Source organism: Suricata suricatta, chromosome 11, assembly GCF_006229205.1.
Source record: "Suricata suricatta isolate VVHF042 chromosome 11, meerkat_22Aug2017_6uvM2_HiC, whole genome shotgun sequence".
Classification (NCBI taxonomy): domain Eukaryota; kingdom Metazoa; phylum Chordata; class Mammalia; order Carnivora; family Herpestidae; genus Suricata; species Suricata suricatta.
Genome location: NC_043710.1, coordinates 36,295,329 through 36,318,859, shown reverse-complemented (window position 1 = coordinate 36,318,859; position 23,531 = coordinate 36,295,329). Strand labels below are relative to the sequence as shown.

The 23,531-nt window shown below is 34.9% G+C and overlaps 1 protein-coding gene across 2 annotated transcripts in view; it reads left to right on the top strand.

Moving 5' to 3' along the window:
• Positions 1 to 19,511, top strand: part of SLC17A6 (solute carrier family 17 member 6) — a 36,848-nt gene extending 17,337 nt beyond the window's left edge. Inside the window, exons 4-12 of one of the 2 annotated variants that reach the window (XM_029956952.1) lie at positions 3,983 to 4,097; positions 5,100 to 5,187; positions 5,976 to 6,062; positions 9,038 to 9,180; positions 12,818 to 12,967; positions 16,708 to 16,840; positions 17,475 to 17,585; positions 18,172 to 18,299; positions 19,021 to 19,511. In XM_029956952.1, the coding sequence (XP_029812812.1) occupies positions 3,983 to 4,097; positions 5,100 to 5,187; positions 5,976 to 6,062; positions 9,038 to 9,180; positions 12,818 to 12,967; positions 16,708 to 16,840; positions 17,475 to 17,585; positions 18,172 to 18,299; positions 19,021 to 19,356 (1,291 nt within the window). In that variant the 3' untranslated portion in view covers positions 19,357 to 19,511. The remainder of the gene's footprint in view (positions 1 to 3,982; positions 4,098 to 5,099; positions 5,188 to 5,975; positions 6,063 to 9,037; positions 9,181 to 12,817; positions 12,968 to 16,707; positions 16,841 to 17,474; positions 17,586 to 18,171; positions 18,300 to 19,020) is intronic. The other variant, XM_029956953.1, reaches the window with a different exon arrangement.
• Positions 19,512 to 23,531: the final 4,020 nt, after the last annotated feature.

The following is a 23,531-nucleotide window of genomic DNA, read 5'->3' as shown; positions in this document are numbered from 1 at the left end:
CCTCCTCCATCTCCCCTCCTCCTCCTTCTCCTTTTAACATTCATCTTCCAAGACCCAACCTAAAAGTATTCCTATGAAGGGCTTGCTTCCTGGTCACCCAAGCTGGAATTGAATTTTCCCTCTTTTGCTTTTCATTTGTACACCTGTTATGAGCTTTGGCTTAAGCTGTCGCTTGTTACTTCTTCCTTTCTTCTCCTAATGCACCAAGAATCATCCTTTTACTTTCTCCTGAGTGCCTAGTAGCACCATATTGGTGAAAGAGAACAGATTTTTATTTCAGAGGGCCTTAGATTCCAATCTCCACTCTGCTGCTTGCTTTTATTTTCTACAAGTCTTGTATCCATTTTCCTATTTGTAAAATGAGAAGAAAGTGTGACTCAGTGAGGTGAAGATTAAATGAATTAATATAGGTAGAGAGAGTACAGTAATTGTTCTGTAAGGTTTAGCTCCTTTTCCTCCTCAGCACAGTGTCCTACTCTGAATACAGTCTCACAAAGAATTGGAGTGTGAATGCATAAATGAATGTTGAATGAAGTGGCTGCTTTAATTTCAGCTGTGTGTAGCGCAGGAAGAGAAAGGGTGAAAGCTTCCCATATGGGGCAAGAATTTTGATAAGCAGATTTGTAAGTACTTGGATATTGATTTGGATAACAATTAGGTAAAATTTAAAAAAGAATATGAGGTTCTGAAAAGTCTGGTGGATTTCATTTTTAAATAGAAAAAAGTCAGTGCACTTTTATGATCCAATAGCAACTCATAATGAAAAGGGGATAGTTAAAAGAATCTAGGAATTTGCAAGTAGGAAGCATTTAAACATGTCACATGATTATATTATTAGAAGCACTCTTCAGGGCAAGAATGGGAAGTAAACTTTGAACGTGATCTATTCGTGTTTTATTTCAGGAGTAGTATGGTGGGTTCAAGTAGCTTTGTGAAGATTACTATTTAAATTTACAATTAGAATCCTGAAACACATTGCTAACTATATGTATGCGTAATCAGATGAAAGTCCTAGTGGTAAAACCCACTGGCTTTGGAATCAGGCATACTAGATTTGAACCAGGGTTCTTCCACTTGGAACTGGTTAGCAACGTGGACAACTGATTTTACTTATCTGAAGCTTAGTTTATTCACACATAAAATGGGCATATTAATAATATACAGCAACCAATGACATTGGTTGTTAAGTGGTTGTGGAGATTTTATGGCATGTGAAGTGTTAGCTTGGTGTTTTGTAAGTTGAAGAAGCATTTATTAGATTTAGGTCTAATTATAATGGACACTTACTGAACAGCTCATAATTGATTCATTTATACTGGTGGGTGATTTTGTCCCCCCAAGGGACATTTTGCAATTTTTGTAGACATATTTTGTTGTTACAACTTGGGGGTAAATGCTACTCCATCTAGTGCATAGAGACCATGGGTGCTGCTAAATATCATACAATGCACAGACAGCTTTCCAAAACAAAAAAGCATACATCCAGAAATATCAGTAGTGTGGAGGTTGAGAAATCCTGAGCTATAGAATGGATAGAACTCATCTCTCTCTGACATGTCTAGAGACAGTCATATTTTAAAACATTTCAAATGGGGAGAAAGTGATGGTTAAAAGTTATATGCATAGAAAATAAACTTCATGCATCATTCTTTCAAAAAATTATTGGAAAAGAAGATACACATATTAGATAAGCCTGGATATACACATTATGGTGATTTTTTTTGGACAAACTTAGCATGCAAAATTACCACCTGGATTTCCTACTAAAACACAGACTTTCAGGCTTCACTCCCAGCACAGTCTGATTTGAAAACTCTGGTGTGAAAAATCTGCATTTTTAATAAGCACTCCAGGGAATTCTGTTGCAGCTGGTTCATGGACAACAATTTGAAGGGATTCTTTTGAAGAGCTAAATGGGGTGGATGCCTAACTCATACAAACACTTTCAAAGATCCTGTCGCATTATGTAGCTCTGGTTCTCATTATCCTTAAAGCTTGAAGCAGGGTCAGTCTCTTTAGTATTGGTGATAATAAGCAAAGTGAGATACAACTATAGAAGGATACAGCAGCAGGAGACCGGCAGTACCTAGTCAGCCTAACCATGTGACCAAAACTTCAGGGTCATCTGCCCTTCCTGGCTTTGTCCTCTGTTACACAGGAAAACATTCACACTTCCAGGACAATAGAAACGTGTTCTTCAGACTGGCCTTTGGAAACATGCACCACTGACCACTAGGTCCAGGAAACATGCCCTATACATTTTCCTCCTGTTTCCTATCAGTCTTAAAGGAAACCTCCTAAATGTCCTGGGATTTGCACACAACAACATTTGGACTGCGTTTTTAAGAGAGGTTAAAATTCTTTAAACTGAAAGGTAATAATCGATGAAAATACATTTTAAATCAATTTTTATAACAATTTTGGACTCTTATTTTATGCATTTCTTTTCTGAAAAATTAAGTCCATGTTTGGCAGAAGTTTCAATGAGAGTAATCATTTTTAGAAATAGAAAATTCCTCTTTTGTGACAGACATTTAGGAAATAAGTCATTCTTTGACTCAAACATAAAGATACCTATTCAGCAAACAGCAAAGAGGAAGAATGAAACAGGATATTTACCTCCTGAAAAGCCACTGAGGACAGGCTGATATTAGGTTACATGAAGTAAACAAAAGTATTTGACCTGACTGATGATTCATAGAAAAACAGCTCATCCCTTCAGCTTTTCAGAAAGTCATTTCTCAAATTTTAAGAGCTGATTAATAATGATTAAGGCCCCTTTCAGAAACTCCAGGCTTTGACTCTTACACTTACATGTGCCCCATGGAAGAATCAAAGTTTCTATGAGGCAACAATCTTCACTGAATTCAAGGTTTGATGGTCGACTTGAGAAAACTTGCACAGGAAGCCTGGGTGGCTCAGTCGGTTAAGCATCTGACTTTGGTTCAGGTCACCACCTCACGGTTTGTGAGTTCAAGCCTTGCATTGGGCTTTGTGCTGAGAGCTCAGAGCCTGGAGGCTGCTTCAGGTTCTGTGTCTCCCTCTCTCTCTCCCCTGCTCATGTTCTGTCTGTCTGTCTCTCTCTCAAAAATAAATAAACATAAAAAAAGAGAGAGAAAACTTGCACAGGACACACAAATTAGCTCATTAGAGATGGTGTGTCCTCATACTTCTCTGTAGGAGAATACTTCTAAAGCTACCCAGTTAAGGGAATATTTTTTTTTACTTAGTATAAACATTATGGAAGATATGTTGAAAATAGAGTGGAATTTTTGCTTGTAGATGCATGAAGACGTGAGCACCACAGGGCCAGCAATTCTTTTCTGAATCATTATGTGTATGTAGGAAGCTAGAAGTATGCCTCAGACAGTATCCCCACTCGCACAAAAAAGATAGAAAAAAAATGTTACGTAATAGTTATTTTCACTATAAATACATGTGCTGTTGGATCTAATCATGAGATTTCTTGGGGCATTTAAAATGTAGTTACATTCATAAAAAATTTATGTATATGCAGCTTCTGAGGAAGTTGCAAATAGTTGTATGATGTGAGACATTCAAGCATTTATTATTTTTTTGACAAATTTTCAGTTAATATCTACTATGTGTCAGACACTGTGCTGTATTGGGGATACAACAGTCTATCTGAAAAAAAATCCTCTTGCCCATATGCAACTTATATTGTAGGCTGAGATATAAACCAAAAACATATACAGTGATTTGTTAAAAATTGCAATTTTTGCTTAGATTCATGAAGAAAAGAAATACAGGTAAATATAACTGGATTTCTTGAATCTTTCTTTTATTTCTTGTGTTTCAATAATATAACATTTCAAGATAATCACAGTCTTTATTAGTAGTGGCTAGCCAATCAAGTCCAGAACACATTTTATTCTTTTAGAAAAAACAACATACCTTAAAAATTTTAAAAAATTAATGTAACCTGAGATATTTAGATCTATTAACTTCTTTTCTTTTTCAGGGTTTTTGGAGCTGCCATACTTCTTACCTCAACTCTGAATATGCTCATCCCATCAGCAGCCAGAGTGCATTATGGGTGCGTCATCTTTGTGAGGATATTGCAGGGACTTGTTGAGGTATGGAACCGAAGGATGGCACCATCTTAAGGTTGGCATGTTAATCAGAACTAGCAGGTTATCTCTGTCTTGATCTACAACTAAGCATTTTATAAGGTTGTGTCTACACAGCATGCTTAAAAAATTGGAAAATTCAGGCAATCAGATATTTTGTGTTTAAATAATGCTAAAGTACAACAGTGGCTGCTTGCCTCCCCTTCTTGAGAATTGAGTGGTATTAAAGAACTGTTTAATGACTATCTGACTTTAAAAAAAAGGATAAGCACTTATGTTAATGTGCTGTGATAAGAATTTTTGAATCCATCCTTTGCTGGTGATAACCTGAATCAATACCTGTTGTGAGTTTTATTCAAAGTCCCTGTTGGACTTGAGTCATGATTTGAGTTTTCACTAAAATATTTCATTGACTATATTCTTTGGGAATGCAGGATTCTCTTGAAGGATAGTGGGAGTAGATAAATCAGATAAAATATTAAGGCCCTTCTCTCCAAAAGGAAAGACAAACTTGCTAGGATCAAAATAACACAAAATGGATAATTATTTTAAAGCTGTTAAGTTCTAGATACTACTTTTAGAAGTGTGAGCTTCAAGGATCTAAGCTTTACCTTTTTCTATATGGATTCCTTATATCTGGGAATCACTGTGTTTAATGCTTTATGAAAAGACCTTCCACATTTCTCAAGCTGTTCAGAGTTGCAGATGAATGGAGTAATACTTAGGAGGTGGGGAGAATTTGGACAGGACATGAAAAAGAAGCCTTTTTAGTCTTCTAAAGTCATGTCTAAGTCTTCTTGTCATGTTTAGTCTTTTAAGTTATGTCTTCCTTGATCTTGGCTGAAAGTTTTTAAAGTAAAATTTGAAGGAATTAGCAAAGATCTGTGAGTAGCAGCTTTCCCTAATACCTTGGGCTCATTTGAAGGAGACAGCCTCAGAGAAGAGAATGTGCTTATTTTTCAGTGACCCTGCATCCTAAATGGTGATGTATATCTTTCCCCATCACAGGGTGTCACCTACCCAGCATGTCATGGGATATGGAGCAAGTGGGCTCCTCCTCTAGAAAGGAGTAGATTGGCAACCACCTCCTTTTGTGGTGAGTACCACGTGCAGATATAATTATGGTAGGTAAAAGTTTAGGAGCAACTTGGATGAGAACCGGAAGTTGATAAAGTTCATCTGTAAAACCATTTGGAGTGTGTTTGCATGTGTGCACGTGCACATGTATGTGTATATGTGGGGGTTTCTGACCCTCAAAGTTTTTTTTTTAACTTTTTAACATTTATTCATTTTTGAGAGAGAGATAGAGTGTTAGGGGGGAGGGGCAGAGAGAGAGTGAGACACAGAATCCGAAGCAGCACCAGGCTCTGAGGTGTCCTCACAACCCCATGGGGGGGGTCTTCAAATCCACAAGCAGTGAGATCATGACCTGAGCTGAAGTCAGATGCTTAACCAACTGAGCCACCCAGGCGCCCCAGACCCTCAAAGGTTTTTGACCACCATTTCAATTTCCCTAATCCTTATTGGTCTCCTTAAATCCTCTATTTCTTCTGTGTTTTGTGTTTTTCTAGAAGTTCATCCATTTTATATAAGTTTTCAAGTATATTCATGAATAATTTTATTATAATCTTTTTACTCTATTTTTTTATTATACTCATTACTTTTAGATCTCTTTTATGTCTTGGGTAAGTAGGTCATATACATTGTGTAGTCCTGTATCACTGGCTGTGTATATAGATATATATATATATGTATTTGTAGATACAGGTGTACGAGTGTGCATGCACCTAGGTGTGCAAGCACCTCATCTCAAGAAACATGAGATGAAGTCAAGAATTTGTGTTTATTTCTCTTACCTTCCTCCCATTCTCCTTTCTACTTTAGGTTCATATGCTGGAGCTGTGATTGCAATGCCTTTAGCTGGCATTCTTGTACAGTATACTGGTTGGTCCTCAGTATTCTATGTCTATGGTATGTTGCATTTCTATACAATAAAGTTAAAAGAAATGTATGTAAACTAAACAAAGTGATAGATCACTGAATATACTTTTGCATTTACTCACATTTTCCCCATTAATAATCCTTTTGTTTTTCAAATATTTTGGGAAGATCAAGGAAAATGTCATATCTTTTTATTCTCCCTACCTTGGTATTTATTGATTTTAAAAACAATTACATTGCTGGTGGCAACTTTGTTGTGATGTATGACATATGTTGTCCTTGACTATGAAGAAAGTTAAATTAGCTCTTGATTCATAGCCAGTTAAGAAAGAGCTAGGCAGCACCCACTTCTCTTTCTTTGCTACTGTTCTTTTGGTTATTTCCCGGACCCTGCCACGTCCAGGCTGAAGAGGGAGAGAAAGCTGGATGGGAATAGTGGTGCTCATACAGCAGTGCAGTTTTGTGGTGAAAGATTAACTATCAGCTGCAGCAGTAGCACGTTTGTGTCTTCATTATTCCAGGATTCAATGAGATGAAACCTTCAATTGGAAATAAAAAAGGACCAGAAACTCTTAAGTCTAAAGTCCCTTTCTGTTCATTTTATAACCAGAACCAGAAAGCTTATCACTTGAAAGTACCCCTAACGCCTCTCTCTAGGAGATTTTTCTTTTTTAACAATGAGAAAAAGAGAAATATAGGAGAGCTGGATTCTGACTGATGTCACTGATTAATACCATCTTTGGATGTGGGTTGGAGAATTTGAAATATTAATGAAGTCATGAGGTAGAACCAGCAGTCTCTGGCTGCTTCCAAATTTGGCATGATCCATTCCCATTTTAAACTGTTCTCATCAGAGTGAATTCTCATGTTTGCAGAATATGATTAAATATGCTTTCTAGTAGGAGCTCTTCTGATTCAAAAGCCATGGATGGGTTTTAGATTCATGAATGCCCAAAATTATAAGCCATATATGCATCTGTACATTTTTTCTGGGGCAATATTTTTATCAGATTTTAATCCATATCTTTCATTAGATTTTCAAGAGTCCATAATTCAAAGAAGTTTAAAGCAAATATGTATGGTTTAAGGCAAATGTAGTAAAGTTGGGATGGCTGGCCATTAAATCCTCTGATTTGTGCCTTCATTGAATCCCTTACTTAATTGACAATATGATGTGACAGTGAAGGAAGAATATTAACTTCCCCAAAGCACTCATGAAAATCAATCTCATTATGTAAGTCATATCTCATTCATATTTATCATTGAATGGTACAAAGTTTAGATATTAGATACTCTGAAAAGATCACATTATAGTAGTTGCTTAATGTGTGTACCAAAAATTAGGTCTTAGAGCCAGACACACATTCAGTATTAATAATTTAAAAGTTAATAAGAACTGCATAGTGGCTTACATTAAAACAGATAATGCATATATAGCAACTAACTGAATGTCTGATACTATTAATGTATTCAGTTAGTGGTAATGATAATTACTACTGAGTTACAAAAGCTTCCACTTATTGAGTGCTTATTCTGTGCCATTCACTGTGCTAGTTACTAGTTTCATTATCTCCTTTAACTCTTCTTTGCCACAGCCTTATTAAAAAAAAGAATGATCTCATTTTATAGTGAAGGTTTATAGAGATTTAGTCATTGATCAGAGCATATAGCTAATGAATGACACAGCCAGGACTTGAATCTGGGAGACCCATATTCCAAAACCAATACACTCTACCAAATGTTCAATACTATCTAACCCCTAGTTGTGTTTGCTGTCATGTTTGGTAAAGAAAAAAAAAAGCATGGCACATCAAAATCTGTGGTATTAAGAAACAAATCTTAGAGATTGAACAAGCAGGAAAAAAGTATTATAGAGATCAGGAGCATTTAGATTGTTACCCAAGGGAAAAGAACAGTAGGAGGCAAAGATAAAATGACCAGCCTCTGGGAAACCAGAATAAATCACTTGAAATTTTTTATTAATACTTTTTATTTTATTAATACTTTCATTAATACTTTAGATTTACATTGCCCAGTAAGGACATGATTTAATACTGAAAGTGCTCAAGAAAGGGATGGAGAAGAACATGCAAACAGTTTATTGTATTTAACTTTCATCTGTCCAAAGGGTGATTAATAATAGGCAGCAGTATGTACTGAAAACAACACAGTATATAGTCACATAAAGTGTTAAATGTTACTACATTAATTATAGAAGCCCACTTTTGAAAAAAAAAATTTAATGTTTATTTTTGAGAGAGAGAAAGACAGAGTGTGCATGGGGGGAGGGGCAGAGAGAGAGGGAGACAGAATCTGAAGCAGGCTCCAGGCTCTGAGCTGACAGCATAGACCCTGAAGCAGGACTTGAACCCATGGACCCTGAGATCATGACCTGAGCTGAAGTCAGATGCTTAACTGACAAGCCACCCAGGCACCTCAGAAGCCCATTTTTTAAATGAATGATAGCCACTCAGGCCAGAATAATCTAGATTTTATTTAATAGTCTGTTTACTAGATCTGGAAGTGCTAATAGGAGAATGAAATGAGTATTTCTTCTTTGTGAAAATATACTCATATGTTTATATGGGAGCCAAATAAGAAAAGAATTCAACCTTTGTAAAATTCTTTGAAGACAGGAATTTTGTCTTGTTCACTATATATTTCTCACTTAGCAGTGTCTGGCATAGTAAGTGCTGAGTAAATGTTGGATGTATGAACATCTTCCAAACCACACCATTCAATAATTATTCTTTGTGAGTTTTCCATGTACCACCATTATTTAATAGAGATAAAGAGGTAAAACTACAGGACCAGCCTTCATAAAGACTAGTGGCATAACACAAGCACAGATAGCTGAAGTCAGTTGGGAAAGCATAAACTCCAAATTATATTCTACTAGAATGTGGCTGTCATGAGATTCCTATTGTTTTATTCCAGGAAATGATGGTTAAATGAGGACATTTATGATGGATTTTGAGTTTCTTCTTTTGCACTCTTGCTTGCAGGGAGCTTTGGAATGGTCTGGTACATGTTTTGGCTTTTGGTGTCCTATGAGAGTCCTGCAAAGCATCCTACTATTACAGATGAAGAACGCAGGTACATTGAAGAAAGCATTGGAGAGAGCGCAAATCTTTTAGGTGCAATGGAAGTAAGGATTTTATTATGGTGTATATTCCTGTTCTTCTTCATCTCACCTCCTTTTGACCAACCAAACTACTTCCTGAGTCCCAATTCAATGAAACCAAATTGGTGTCAATCATGATTGTTTTCTTTCCTCCATCCATCTTTTCTGACTTAGGAATGATCACTATTTCCTTTATCTGTAATTTCTTTTTTTCTTTATCTCTTCTTAATCATCAAATTTTGGCTATAGCTATGACTATAAGCCTAAACAAGCCTTTATAAACAGTTCAATACGATCCATAATTTAAGCAAATTCAACAAATACTTGTTAATTTCAGATCCTAGGAAATTCCAGATCACCTAACACAGTCGTGAAAAGGACTCCTATTAGTTTACTGAATTATCTAAATGTGGGTTTTAAACATACGTATTCAGGCTACATGTGGTTAAAGAAATATTAAATCATTAGAATGTCAATAATAGATAGTTGACATAAAAATATTTTTAGCATAGTACAATACTATTATGATAAACTTATTAATTTTCAGGATTATCATTATGAAGATAAAGTATTCATATAACATGAACCCCTTTTCTTATTCTGATTTGATTTCTTAGATGGAATCTATGGAGAGAGAAAATGTAGTTTCTGTGTCAATAAGGCAAATATTTTAGTCCCTGTGACATTAATATATCATAAATATTAATTGATAAATAGCCATATGATACTAGTAAAAAATGGGGACTACAACTAATGTATTTAGATAGGTGCAATAATTCAACACCTGAACAGTAACTCAGTTTCCTTCTACTGAGTGTTAGAAGGTACCATGCAGGGCTGATGAACCATTGTCTCTTGTACATTATGCCTCTCTTACTTTTAATGGTTCCTCTCCACATTCTAATCTTATTTTATTCCAGCAGCTTGTCTACTTCGTTTGTTAGGGAAGCTCTGTCTTTGACACCTCATCCTAGGTGAAAAGGTCTATCGCCTACTGTTACTGAGGCCATTAATGAATAAGAAAAATCCCATATTGGATATCATACAAAAGTGAAACGTCAGTACTTACAATACAGTAGTTCCATGAACTGGACAGACTGGCATTAGACATTTCTCTTTCTTGTTTCCTTCTGTAGTGGACTGATGGTTTCTAATAGTGGCTACTTAGGATACAAGCGGTGATGTGGGGATGGGGTGGGTGTCGGCAGGGTACTGTGGTGCCTGCCAGCAGTGGTTTTTGTGCGTAGAAGCTAAACATAGGCTGATCGATGGTGAATTCAGGCTTTAGCATCAATTTCTAGCCAAAAACTGATCTGATCAGCCTACATTTTCATTAATGAATATACTTCCTTTACTTGGTTCTTGAGAGATTGTGTGTCTAAATCAAACATAATGTTTTAAACAATCAAACATTTAGTCTAAGTGAAAACCAACATCTTGAAATGACCTTCAAAAGAGTTGATGGTAGCTTGATAAAAAGGCATGGATAATCTCAAACTCATTTCCCTACCTTACTGCTCTTCTAAGAAAAATACTTTACTTCTTACTGATGTTTTATACTTTCATGTAGCTTCAAGAGAAAACTAAAAATGAAATTGTATTCTAGTTATTGTACTTGTACTTCAGTTATTTTGAACTTTTTATTGTGAACAAATTGAATATATAGTCAAGCAGAAAGAAATAACAGAAACATCCATGTCGCCATGACACAGATACAACAGTGGTTAACAGCTTGCCTTACCTACTTCGTTTTACTTATTTCTGGATGATTTCAAAGTAAATGAGATATTATAACACTTTACTCACAAATAACTTCATATGCATCTCTAAAGAAATAAAAATATGCTTTCACTATTTAACTGCTTTATTTTACTTAAAACAATTAAAAATAATTCCCTAATGTTACCTAATACTTAGATCCTGTTCAAATTTCTAATACCTGTCCAAATTTGAATACCTTGTCTATATTCATATGTCCTGTGCAGCTATTTCTTTGGAATCTGCATCCAATTAAGGATCACATATTGTAACTGACTGTAATGTCTTTTAAATCTTTTATTCCTTAAAAAAATTAAATATAACACGTGTAAAGAAAAATGCACAAATCTTAAGCAAACTACTTGCTTAATTTTTGTAAACTAAACATACTTAGGAAGCAAACAGCCAGGTCAGTAAGTGCCCTATTATCAAAATACTCTAAGCCCTCCTACAACCCCTAACAGTTTTTAAGGTATAAAATTAGATCTATTATCTTACATTTGATGAAATGTTTTACAACCTGAAGAAAAAAGTTCTTAGCAGAGATACTCCAGGTCTGAATAATAGAAACACGTTCCCCGCAAGAGTCATTTACTTTCAATAATATTCTGAAGTTATTTCTCATACAAACATAATAATACAATGCTGACATCCATGTATTCTACAATTTTTATTATCTGTGGGATGAGAGTATTTTCTGGCATTGTTTTCCCGGAGCATATTGAATTTTAAGAAATAAGTTCTTTAAATCCATCTATGATGTTGTTATGGGTATTTTTATTCAAAGCCACAGGTGCTTATTATATGTTATTAGGCCATGTTTTAGTTTTTATTTGTTTTTCTTTTTTGTCTTATATATATTTGTGATCACAACAATATAACTTCTTACCATATTACTTTTAAAGTGATCTTAAAAGGCTTAGTTAGAGTCACAATCAGTACTAGCAATTATGAGGTTCTATATCCAGGAATAATTACTAAATCTGTGTAAAAAAATGTTTACCTCCTCTTTTACTAATTTGATCCCATCAAGGATCCCAAGCTACATTAAACAGTTATTTTCAGGCTACCTTTTCTACACTGAACTGTATTTTGACATTCAAAATAAAGTCATTGAGAAAGTGTTTGAGAATAGGAGAGACATTTTCAGGTCTAAAAATATTAGTCTTGGCAGGGGACATACCTGCTTTATATTTGGGCATATATAGGATCTTTAAATATACTAGATATAATTTTTTAATGGGTATCATAAGCAAAGCCAATCATGTTTAGGTTGTTAATTTTGAATGTTTTCAATATCACAAATAACTAATTATGATCTGTCCGTGGTGTGCTGGGTGGCCACTCTAATCCAGCTATATGCCATGTGAATTTTATAGAACCTTGATTTTCAGCATCACAGAATTTATATTGATATCCATTGTCTTTCAAGAGAATTTATAAATTTGTAAGTCATATTATTGACTTTAGAAAGGGTCTAGAATATTGTACTCCTAATTTTTCTTATTTTTCTTCTAACTATATTGGATTTTCAATGTTTTAGATATTTTGGAACTAACACAGTCATGGATATGGCAATGATCTTTCGCTAAGTCATGATCTATCACTGCAAAAAACACCTTAGAAACTAGGATCTGTGCTTTTGGAATTGTTTTCTATAAACATAGGATGTCATATATTCCTAAAATGGGAACATTTTTTTTTCAGAAGAAGAGGCTGATATCCTTTTTTTCTTCCAATGATTATTCATGCAACAAAGGTTAATTAGGCTTGCCATGAACTCTTCATTACCTCCTTCGCATGCCCCAACATACACATCCTGAAAATGCAAAGCGCTTATTATTCCCATTTAAGTTAGAAAATATTTTAAATGGTCAGAATGGCCCTCTGTTTGGGATTTCAGAAATTCAAGACTCCATGGAGGAAATTTTTTACGTCTATGCCTGTCTATGCAATAATTGTGGCAAACTTCTGCAGAAGCTGGACTTTTTACTTATTGCTTATTAGTCAGCCAGCATATTTTGAGGAAGTCTTTGGATTTGAAATCAGCAAGGTATGTAAAAATTATCCTTGTTTAACTAGTGCTTTATTTTTGTGTTCAGCTAAATATTAAATTTCTTTGCCAACATTCTATCTTCTCAATTTTATGAATTACTCACTTATGTGTTCATCTATTTAACAAATAACTTGTGGGAAACAAAGACTAAGTAAGGTATTTGAGTGTCTGCTTCATTCAGCTGTCTGCTAGAAACCACTCTTTATTGATGGAAATACAGACAAGATCAGCCTGGTCTCTGCCCTCATGGAGCTTATATCTCAGTTGAAGTGGGCAGCTCTGGAACCTTTCCCCTATAAAGAAACATAATTCTGTTTAAGTCTTTAAGAGACAATGGAACAGTGAACAAAACAGTACTTTACTAAAATAGAATTGTATTTATACAATTACCAATCTTTTTTTCAATGCTTTCAAAAATCTGTCTGGATATCTTTTCTGTATAAAAGTGTAGTCCTGATTGATAGACAAATGGATAATGAAGGCCACACACACACACACACACACACACACACACACACACATTGGAACATTAGACGGCCACAAAAAGGTTAAGATTTTGCCATTTGTGATGACGTAGACAAGCCTAAAGAGTATTAGATGATATGAAATACGTCAGGCTTTGAGAATGACAAATACCTTATGATTTCACTCATATGTGTAATCTAAAAAACCCCAAATGAATAAACAAACAAAAAGCAGAATCAAAAGTGTAAATACAGAGAACAAACTGGTGGTTACCAGAGGGGTGGGGAATGAGGGATGGGCAAAATGGGTGAAGGGGAACAGAAGATAGACTTCTAGTTATGGAATAAATAAGTTATGGGATTAAGTGGCATACCATAAGGAACACAGTCCCTGATATTGTCATGGCATCGTGTGGTGACACATGGTAGCCACATTTGTGAGAGTAGCAAAATATATAAACCTGTGGAAGCACTTTGTCATACACCTGAAATTAATGTAACATTGTGTGTTAACTACACTCAAGTAAAAGAAAAAATTAAAAAATTTCCTATAAACTTGAAAAAATCTGGCTAAAAGATTTGAGGTAGCAAAAAAAATCTGAAAATATTCTTGTGTGTCATTTATTCAATTTATTCATTTAACAAGCATTTGTTGAGTATGAGATGTGTAGGATTCAGAAGTAAAAGCATGTTCCTGTCCTCAAAAGAGTTTTCAGCTTGGTGGTATAGATGAAAGCAATTAGTTACCAGTTACAGCACAGTATGCTAAATGCTAGACATTCATTCATAGCTGTGAAAATGTAATCATTTTGAGACTCTCTGTAAGGATAAAATGAAAATGAAAATACTACTTTATATTTACAGAAGGATTGGAAATTTACAAGGTCCTTTCATATTCATAAACAATTTTGTTTGGTTGACTAGCTGGATAACTGTCATCATTTCTATTGATGGGGAAACAAATTAGGGGAGGTATTTACATTGCCTAAGGCCACGCTGGTAACATATGCCAGAATCAAGTTTAAGCCCTGATTCTTTAATTTATGTTTCAATTTCCTTTACTATGCTATTCAAATTCAGGTAGACCCTATATTCATTTAAGCGCTTAGTAAAGTATCCGTTGAATACCATCTCTGCCGAGCCCTTTGCTGAGTACTGAATACACTTGTCTGTGCTGGCAATGGACTTGCCATTTCTCTTCATGTCATTACATACGTCCAGCTGGGCTCGCTATTCATATTATGTCTCTACTTGAAAGACTATCTGAGGCCTGGAATTGAAGAAAACCTGAGTTTAGGAGAAGCTATTCTAAGAGCTCTTTTGTAATCCCTGTTTCTAAGGAAACTGTTTCCTCCATTCCTGAGAAGAATGGCTGCTTTAGATAGGCCTCTTCTCTCTAGAGCTGATCAAACATTGCAGGGTAGCCTTTGGAAGCTCTGAGAGGTGCTATACTCCTCAACAAAGGCTGCTGGAGGTGTGAGTCCATTTTCATAATCTAGGACAAATATGACACTGAGAGGCTATTAATAAAGTCAGGTCTCATGGGGAAAAATTGAAGGAGCCAACTGATGTTAATGAAACTGTGTGGTCATTCGGGCTCTGTGGCTCCATTTAATTGAAAATGCTTGAGTAGAAGCAATGATATTTTGCAAAAACTAAATATAATAACCAAATAGGTTGATTTGATTCACTTATTATATTTTTAACTAAGATTGTAAGTAAATTCTACACACACGGATTGGCTTGGAAATTTTTATTATACTAGCTTAAAATAAGTCACAGAATTTCTTGAAAAATGAAGAAAGGAGGTAGTAAAAGAAATAGACATGGGCTTTGTATCCAGGTTGACATGGTTCCAAATCCAAACTCTACAATAAACAATTGATACATAACCTTGGGCTGGCGTTTATATGATTGCCAGCCCCAATTTTCTCTTATATAAATAATTGCATTAATACTTTCTTTCAGAATCTCAGAAAAATGTGAGCAAACTAAATATTTAAATGGAGCGGGCTCAGTTAGTTAAGCTTCTGGCTTTAGATTTTGGCTCAGGTTGTGATCTCATGGTTGGGGAGATCAAACCCCAGCTCAGGCTCTGTGCTCACAGCATAAAACCTACTTGGAATTCTCTCTCTCCCTCTCTCTGCCCCTCCCCCTGCTCATGCTCTCTCTCTCTCCCTCTCAAAATAAATAAACATTAAAATATATTTAAATGGAGGATAGTTTTCTCCAGACTTAGTTAAACTGAGTATCTTGCAGACTAAATCACACGTACAATAGCTTAATCTTCATTTAAGTTAGACTGACTCAGTAAAGCAGAAACATACATATATATATGTGTATATATATATATGTAGTACTTATCTAGAAACATTATTAGCTTCTTGAAAATGGTATGTCAAGGGAGGGGCAGTGCTTGGATTAACCAACACTTTGAAAGATCAGGTTACAAGAAAAAAACCAAGTGAGAGGACACATTGATTCCTTTTGAGCATCACATTTAGGGGCAGAGGAGAGTGTTAAGTGACTGCTTTTTGTTGCATGGTAGCCTGCCAACTAGTTGCACATAGTTATTGGCTGGGAAAAAATTGTGTGTTGAATTGATGCTGCTAGGTTAAATCCATACTATTTCATATGAAATTAATACAGAAACTGTATGCCACTGCAGGACAATGTGACCAAAGATTAATGTTTGACATAAAAAAATACCTAAAATTGAAGAACTGAGCTTCATTTTCTGAGATAAATTTAGCTTAGAAACTAAATATGAAACTCATAATAGATACATATTTAAATTGTACTTAAAGTTTTTAACCTTATTAAGAATTTTTTAAAAATTAAAAAATGTAGTCTGTTCTAACCTTATCAAATATATTTCTTCTGCCTCTGAGTCTGTCTCTGTCTCTATTTCTCTCTTTCTCACTCACTAATGATGAAGTTTCACTAATATATTTAGGAATGTAAGATGGACACATAATGTGAATCAGTATGTGATAAGATTCAAGGCAATTTAATTCATAAACTCAAATATTACTGACTCATCACACAGAAAAAAAGCATTGTCTTCCAAAAGACAAAAAGTAAATTTACATAGATTTTCTCATTTATTCTGTGGAAGTTATTGCTTATTCTAGGAGTAAGTGATCATTTGTAGACAGTATATTGTTTCCTTTCTTTTTCAATAAAGAGTTTATGATGGATTCAGAAAACCAAGACCATTAACTTGCCTATATTTCCTATGGTCATGTATGTCTCTTCTTTTTTTCCCTTCAGGTTGGCATGCTATCTGCTGTGCCACACTTGGTAATGACAATTATTGTGCCCATTGGGGGGCAGATTGCAGATTTTCTAAGAAGCAAGCAAATTCTTTCAACTACTATAGTAAGAAAGATCATGAATTGCGGTGGTAAGTACGTAAGTGATGTTAAGGACATGATTGGCTATGAGCTGCTGATCTACATGAGTGAGTAACTTTTTCTGTGCATATCAAATATGCATTTCAATTTGTGTCTTCATTGTTTATTTATAATCATTTCTCTATCTTCAAATTTTCATAACTTCTAGTTTTAAGTAACTATATAACTAACTTGTCCCTGCCCACCACTGAAACTTAAGATTGTTTTCAATGTTTTTATTAAAATGAAAGGCTTCAGTAATCCCTGTGCTTAAACTATTACTGTTATTACTATTCTTATTTTTTAATTTTTTAAATGTTTTTATTTATTATTGAGATGAAGAGAAACAGAGCATGAGTGAGGGAGGGGCAGACACAGAATCTGAAGCAGGCTCCAGGCTCTGAGCTGTCAGCACAGAGCCTGATGTGGGGCTCAAACCCACGAATTCTGAGATCATGACCTGAGCCAAAGTTGGATACTTAGCTGACTGAGGCACCCAGATGCCCCGTGTTATTACTATTTTTAAGATAGACTTCCTGAAATGGTTTGCTAGGTCAGATAGACATGAGCATTTTTAGCAGTTTTAGCTCATTGGACAAATTTAACACAAATTTCTGAAGTGTTTCCATGTGTTTGTTTCTGAAGGTTTTGGCATGGAAGCAACACTGCTTCTGGTTGTTGGCTATTCTCATACTAGAGGGGTAGCTATCTCATTCTTGGTGCTGGCAGTGGGATTCAGTGGATTTGCTATTTCTGGTAAGATATATGTTTTTAAATTTATAAATGTAACATCCTGATTTTTGCTGTTATACACACACACGCACACACGCACAAATTCTCCTTTCCTCTTTAACATTCTGATTGTTGAAAAGTTACTCATCATCTTTTTACTAGAAAATAAAAAGATTAAACATTTAGAAATCATTATTTGGATTTATACTACTAATTTCTCTCTTGTTTTTACTCCTCCTTCTCCTCCTCTTCCTCTTCCTCCTCCTCCTCCTCCTCCTCCTCCTTCTTCTTCTTCTTCTTCTTCTTCTTCTTCTTCTTCTTCTTCTTCTTCTTCTTCTTCTTCTTCTTCTTTTTCTTCTTCTTCTTCTTCTTTTTCGAGAAAATCTCACTGTTGTGTGAGCATCACATTTTAAGTATTGTATAATAAATCATACCTCATTCCACTCCCATTATATCCCTGAGCTAGATTATGAAAAAATACTTATTGAGCACATGCTGTATACCTAGTATCTTCTAAAGAAGGTGATGAGTGTGGTAGAGAATATTCTACAGTCACCCACTTCTAAAACATTGATGATTCTCTGAGTCTAAGCTTTTGTGTATACTTCAGGTTTCAATGTTAACCACTTGGATATTGCTCCGAGATATGCAAGTATCTTAATGGGAATTTCAAATGGTGTTGGCACACTGTCAGGAATGGTTTGCCCTATCATTGTTGGTGCAATGACAAAGAATAAGGTAAGATGGAAATGTTTAGTTTTAGAAGATTTCTTTCATGGTAGAAAAGAGTTCCTGTGTTCTGTTTGACATTCTCTTTGTGGTCCTGTTACCAGACCTATGAGGAAGGGAGATAATTGATGCTCAGAAGAAAATCTCTCTCGAAGAACTCTGAGGAAGCCTCCTTTCCCAACCAATAAGCAATATGCTTTCCAACACCTTTTAATATTTCTTATATTTCTGGTTTGGCAAAATAACAATAAAAAACATTTTTTCTTTTAGATTATTGGAACATGCAAATAGAATTCTTCTGAGCTTTATTTGGAAGTGCCAATTCAGACTCCAGTTATCAATGGAAGATTATTATTATCAGCTATTTGTTCTTATATGTAGAGCTTCAAAATGATGGTTCACCAAAAGGAAATAAAACAATTAAGAGAAAAAATATAAGTAAATCAATGGAAATTAAAAGAGATTATGGGTTTTTTAAAAATTAGCAGACCACACATATAACTGGAGTTTCATTTCAGACCCTAAGATTTTAAAAAAATGTTAATCAATGAAAAGTCATAGGATTATGGAAAATTTCTATCACAGAATTTGCTTTATATAATCAGAACAGGGGTTCCCCTTAAAGATAGCATTGTCTGAAAAGCTTGATGATGGAGTATTCAAAGAAGATGTTATGCTTTCTTTAAACACAGAGAGTTTGTTCTCACAATGCCACTTTTTGTCACTACAGTCACGTGAAGAGTGGCAGTATGTTTTCCTGATCGCTGCCCTGGTCCACTATGGCGGAGTTATATTTTATGCAATATTTGCTTCAGGAGAGAAGCAACCCTGGGCAGATCCTGAGGAAACAAGTGAAGAGAAATGTGGATTTATCCATGAAGATGAGCTCGATGAAGAGACAGGGGACATTACTCAAAATTATATAAATTATGGTACCCCTAAGTCTTATGGTGCCACCACACAGGCCAATGGAGGTTGGCCAAATGGTTGGGAAAAGAAAGAGGAATTCGTACAAGAAGAAGTGCAAGACTCATACACCTATAAGGACCGAGATGATTATTCATAACAAAGCTAATTGCTGGGTTTATTTTTAGTGTTTGTGATTAAATTAATCGTGATTGCACAGAAATTTAAAAAAAAGTGATGTAAACACATAAACATATCAACCAGGTAAGTCTTGCTGTAAAAATGAATCAAAAAAACAAAAAAAAAACTCATAAAGTTTCCATCAAGTGCAATCTGTAGAAGTTGTGAAATGCCATCATTTCCATTCAGGTCATCCATTTTTGCGTTTCTGATTTAACGGTTGACTATTAAATTGTAGAAATGAGTAGTTCCTCATTGGATTCATGTGAGCTAAAATTTATCACCATTTAATAAAGCACAACTGAACCAGTTGGCACATCCCATCCTACAAAGGTTAGGAAGCCAAAGCTACTTGATCATGCAAAATGCACTTATATATTTGTTACACTGTATTGCAAGGTATCATGCAGAAGTCCTGTTAAGAAAACTGAAGATGTCATGTTGGCTGTATCAGGTGTTGGCAACATTTATTGACTATAAATTACGGAGTTGATATATATCTCTCAATTAGAGAAGAATATTGTGGGCTAGCAACTAGCAAGGTGTACTAAATAATTATTGTTATTACATAATGTGGAATATTTTGTTGGTTCTGAAAAGAAGTATCTTGCAGTGTTTTATATGAAATGCTTGTGCACATATACTTATATCTGTGAAAGAGAACTTGTAAAGTGGGGGGTATGCTTCATGTTCTTCCATTCATTTACCTAACAGTATCAAACACTTCACACTTCAACAAAACCTGATGTTTCATGTAGCATATCACATAACTTTTTTGCAAAAAATATAAAAAGTAAATAGACTTTAATGTATTTTTTATTACAACTTTGTACTGGTTGTAACTTGCATTAGAAAAAAAAAAGATACACACACCATAAAGAATCTAATAAGAAATTTACTATGGAGATATAACCCTGAAAATGCAATATTAGCAACAAAAGAAATAGAAAATGGTTTAGATATTCTTCTTCCTTAATAATGAAATATTATATTAAACTTGTGCCACAGAGCTATATGTAATATGAAAAGATAAACTTAATAGAGATATTGTAAGTAGACAATTTTATTATTTAAAGTCCCATTTAAAAGATATTTGTCTTAAATATATAGGACAATAAATTATATTAAAAATTATATCTATATATATCTGTATATCTTATACATATCCATACACAAAAACATAATAAACAATCTTCACAAAAAACCAAAAATAGCATACACCTCATGTTGGGTTAGGGGACTGCAATTTCTACTTTCATAGAGTCATAGAATTTTAGATGGGGCAGAGGCATTTTGCTTGTCATTTCTTAATACAACTCAACAGGAATTGCAACATTTGTGTTCCAAGCAATAAGTGCAATGCATACAATTTCCTGTCTGTATATTATCTTCATTTTGCTTGTGGTAGCTGTTTGAGTGGTTGGAATAATTATTTTTTTCTTTTAAAAAGTTGACATCAGAACTCTTTATAATGTTCTAAATGATAATAACGCATTTTCCAATTCAATGCAAAATATCATTGGTGTATTTAATTGTCTCTTCTGGATATTTGATCTGTTCGTTGTACTGTGCTAGTGACTGGAAGCCTGCTACAGCAAATAGAAAACACATTTGTTTTAAAGACGCAAACCATCCCTGAACCTTAAGAAAATAAAAACATCCTTTGCTTTGTGTCTCAAAGTGATGTAATGTGATCATAGCTTTTGTTGTGTTGAATGAAAAGATGTGGACTATCATTTTGTTGCTGCAAAAAAAAAGTGTTAATAAAATGCTCTATTTATCCTTTTGTAAAAATGCAATACATTAATTTGGGTCTATTTTATTTAGTTTGTAACATTAAGGTGAATTTAACTTTTGTGTGCTCCAATGAAGTGAAATCTGGGCTCAAGAATAATAACCTTTTTAGCTACTTGAGATTTAAAGGAAGAATGTGGCATTCTTTAGATTATATGGTATGTGGTTCCATAAACAGAGTTTTATAATAAGAAATAGTTCTCTCAGTCAAACTCCATCTTTCGTTGATAGACTTCTAATGTCTGTGCTAAGCTTAAAAAATTTAAGGAAAAAATTCAAAAGTTGTTAGGTCAAGGATTCCATCTAATTTAGATTGTATTTTTTGGTTGTGCTGGACACTGTCCTAACCTTTCTACATAGAGTATCTCACATAAGTCCACAATTACCCAAAGTAGGTATTCTTTTTATTCTCAGATTATAAAGGAAGAAACTGAAGTTTGTAAAGGTTAAATAAAATTCCCAAGGTAAAGCAGAGTAACGGCATTATATTATTTAATGTGTCAGCCAAATCAGCAAGCAGTGAGAGAGATTTATCAAGGTAGTGGTCAATGGAATGTCTGTGTCACTGGAAAAGTGATCACTTCGCTCTGATTCCCAATTTTACAGATGTGTGGAAAAAGACCATAATTATATGGTCATATATTCATCTTAGATTCTTAGAACTTTACTGCTCAATAGGATCTGGGATGATTAGTTAACACTACTTATTTAACTAATGATGACATTGAGGGTCAATACATGAAACTGACTGGATCAAGGGACACAGAGCATGTTATGGATATGGAAAGAAGTAGCTATGGCAAGCTGTGCTTTGTTTTTATTTTTATTTTCCTTTTTAGCCAGGACTTAATTTAAGAAGTTCATTGGAGAATACTTACTGATTCAATCACTACCCCATATCCACGACTCACATAAGCTCAGAGTGTGGGTGTGGGTGTGAAGCGGTGGGAAGTGAAGGCATGTATTTTCTCTTCCTGAAATACTCTGCAGAAAGAGACAATAGCCAGAGACCCAGCCTAAGTTTTATGGAACCTCACATTCTCTCTTTGCTTAACTTTGACAGGAATGAAAGTGTCTTGGATCTAATACTTTATAATTTCCCCAAATCTGTGATACAAAAGTTTACAGTTCCTGTAAGAGAATCATTCTAATGTCTCCAGATATTATCACTGGCTGCCCTCATTGCTTTTACCTCTTATCTCCCCGTTCTCTTCATTCTCCCTTCTTCCTCTTCTTTTCCTCCTCATCCCAAAGCCTATCCCCATTTGGAGTGTTATATGTTTCAGGTATGTCGTAATTTACAAAATGCCTCTCTTATGCGTTACCCAGTTTCATTCACACTTCTGCCTTGTAAAATTGAAAGGCCACATATCAATGTTAGTATTCCTATTTTCCACGTAGGGGAACCGGGTGTAAGACAGTATAATTAACTTTCTAATGATTCCCTAGGTAGGGCTAGAATGAAATGTAGACTACTGGCCACAGCAAAACAGTGATTTATTTTTATCTTTAAATCACCTTATTAGTAGTATGAGGGAGGGAAGCTTCATTAAGTAAAGGATAGTATTAAAAACATTTTAAATGAGGATAACTGATAACCTCACTATCCAGAGATAAGCACCCTTAACATTTCTGGAATCTTTTATAAGAAAACCACACAGAAAATATTGCAATTTTCAAACTTGAAGTCATACTTGATCTATCATTGCAAATTAATTTTCCCACTTAACAATATTGCATGCATAGTCTCTTATTTGAACTAGAGTTCTAGAGTCTAAATGAGTTGTATTTAATCTATGTAACCAGTACCTTGTTTATGAAAATTTTATGTTTACATCTTTTTCCCCTTTATCTTTCTGCTTGTGTGGATGATTTTGGGAAATGCAAAGTCACATATACACACTTTTAACTTCTATAACCATGATGGATATTTATGTTACTATCTGTAGCTTGTTATTCCTGTGTTTGTTTACAGAGAGTGCTCTTGGCAATTGGCTTTTCTGCAGCTCGTCCACTAATTTACATATTCACTTAATAAATGTTTATTATGCACCTACACTGTGCAAGTCACTGTCCATAGAGTGGTGAGAAAACAGCCCTTGCTGTCATGGATCCTGAAGTCCAATCTCCTCCCAGAAGTGTCTGCAGCATGCCCAGCTGCCCAGACGGGCCACACTGATGTGATAGAGAAGAGGCTTTTGGACACCAGGTCTTCCCTGAGAAAAGTTTTTTCTTAATCCCCGAAATTCCCAAACGTGGGCTGCCTGCAAGATGCTCCCCATGGCAATTTTTTAAACATTTAAAAAATGTTTACTTATTTTTGAGAGAGAGAGCGCGAGCAGGGGAGAGGCAGAGAAAGGG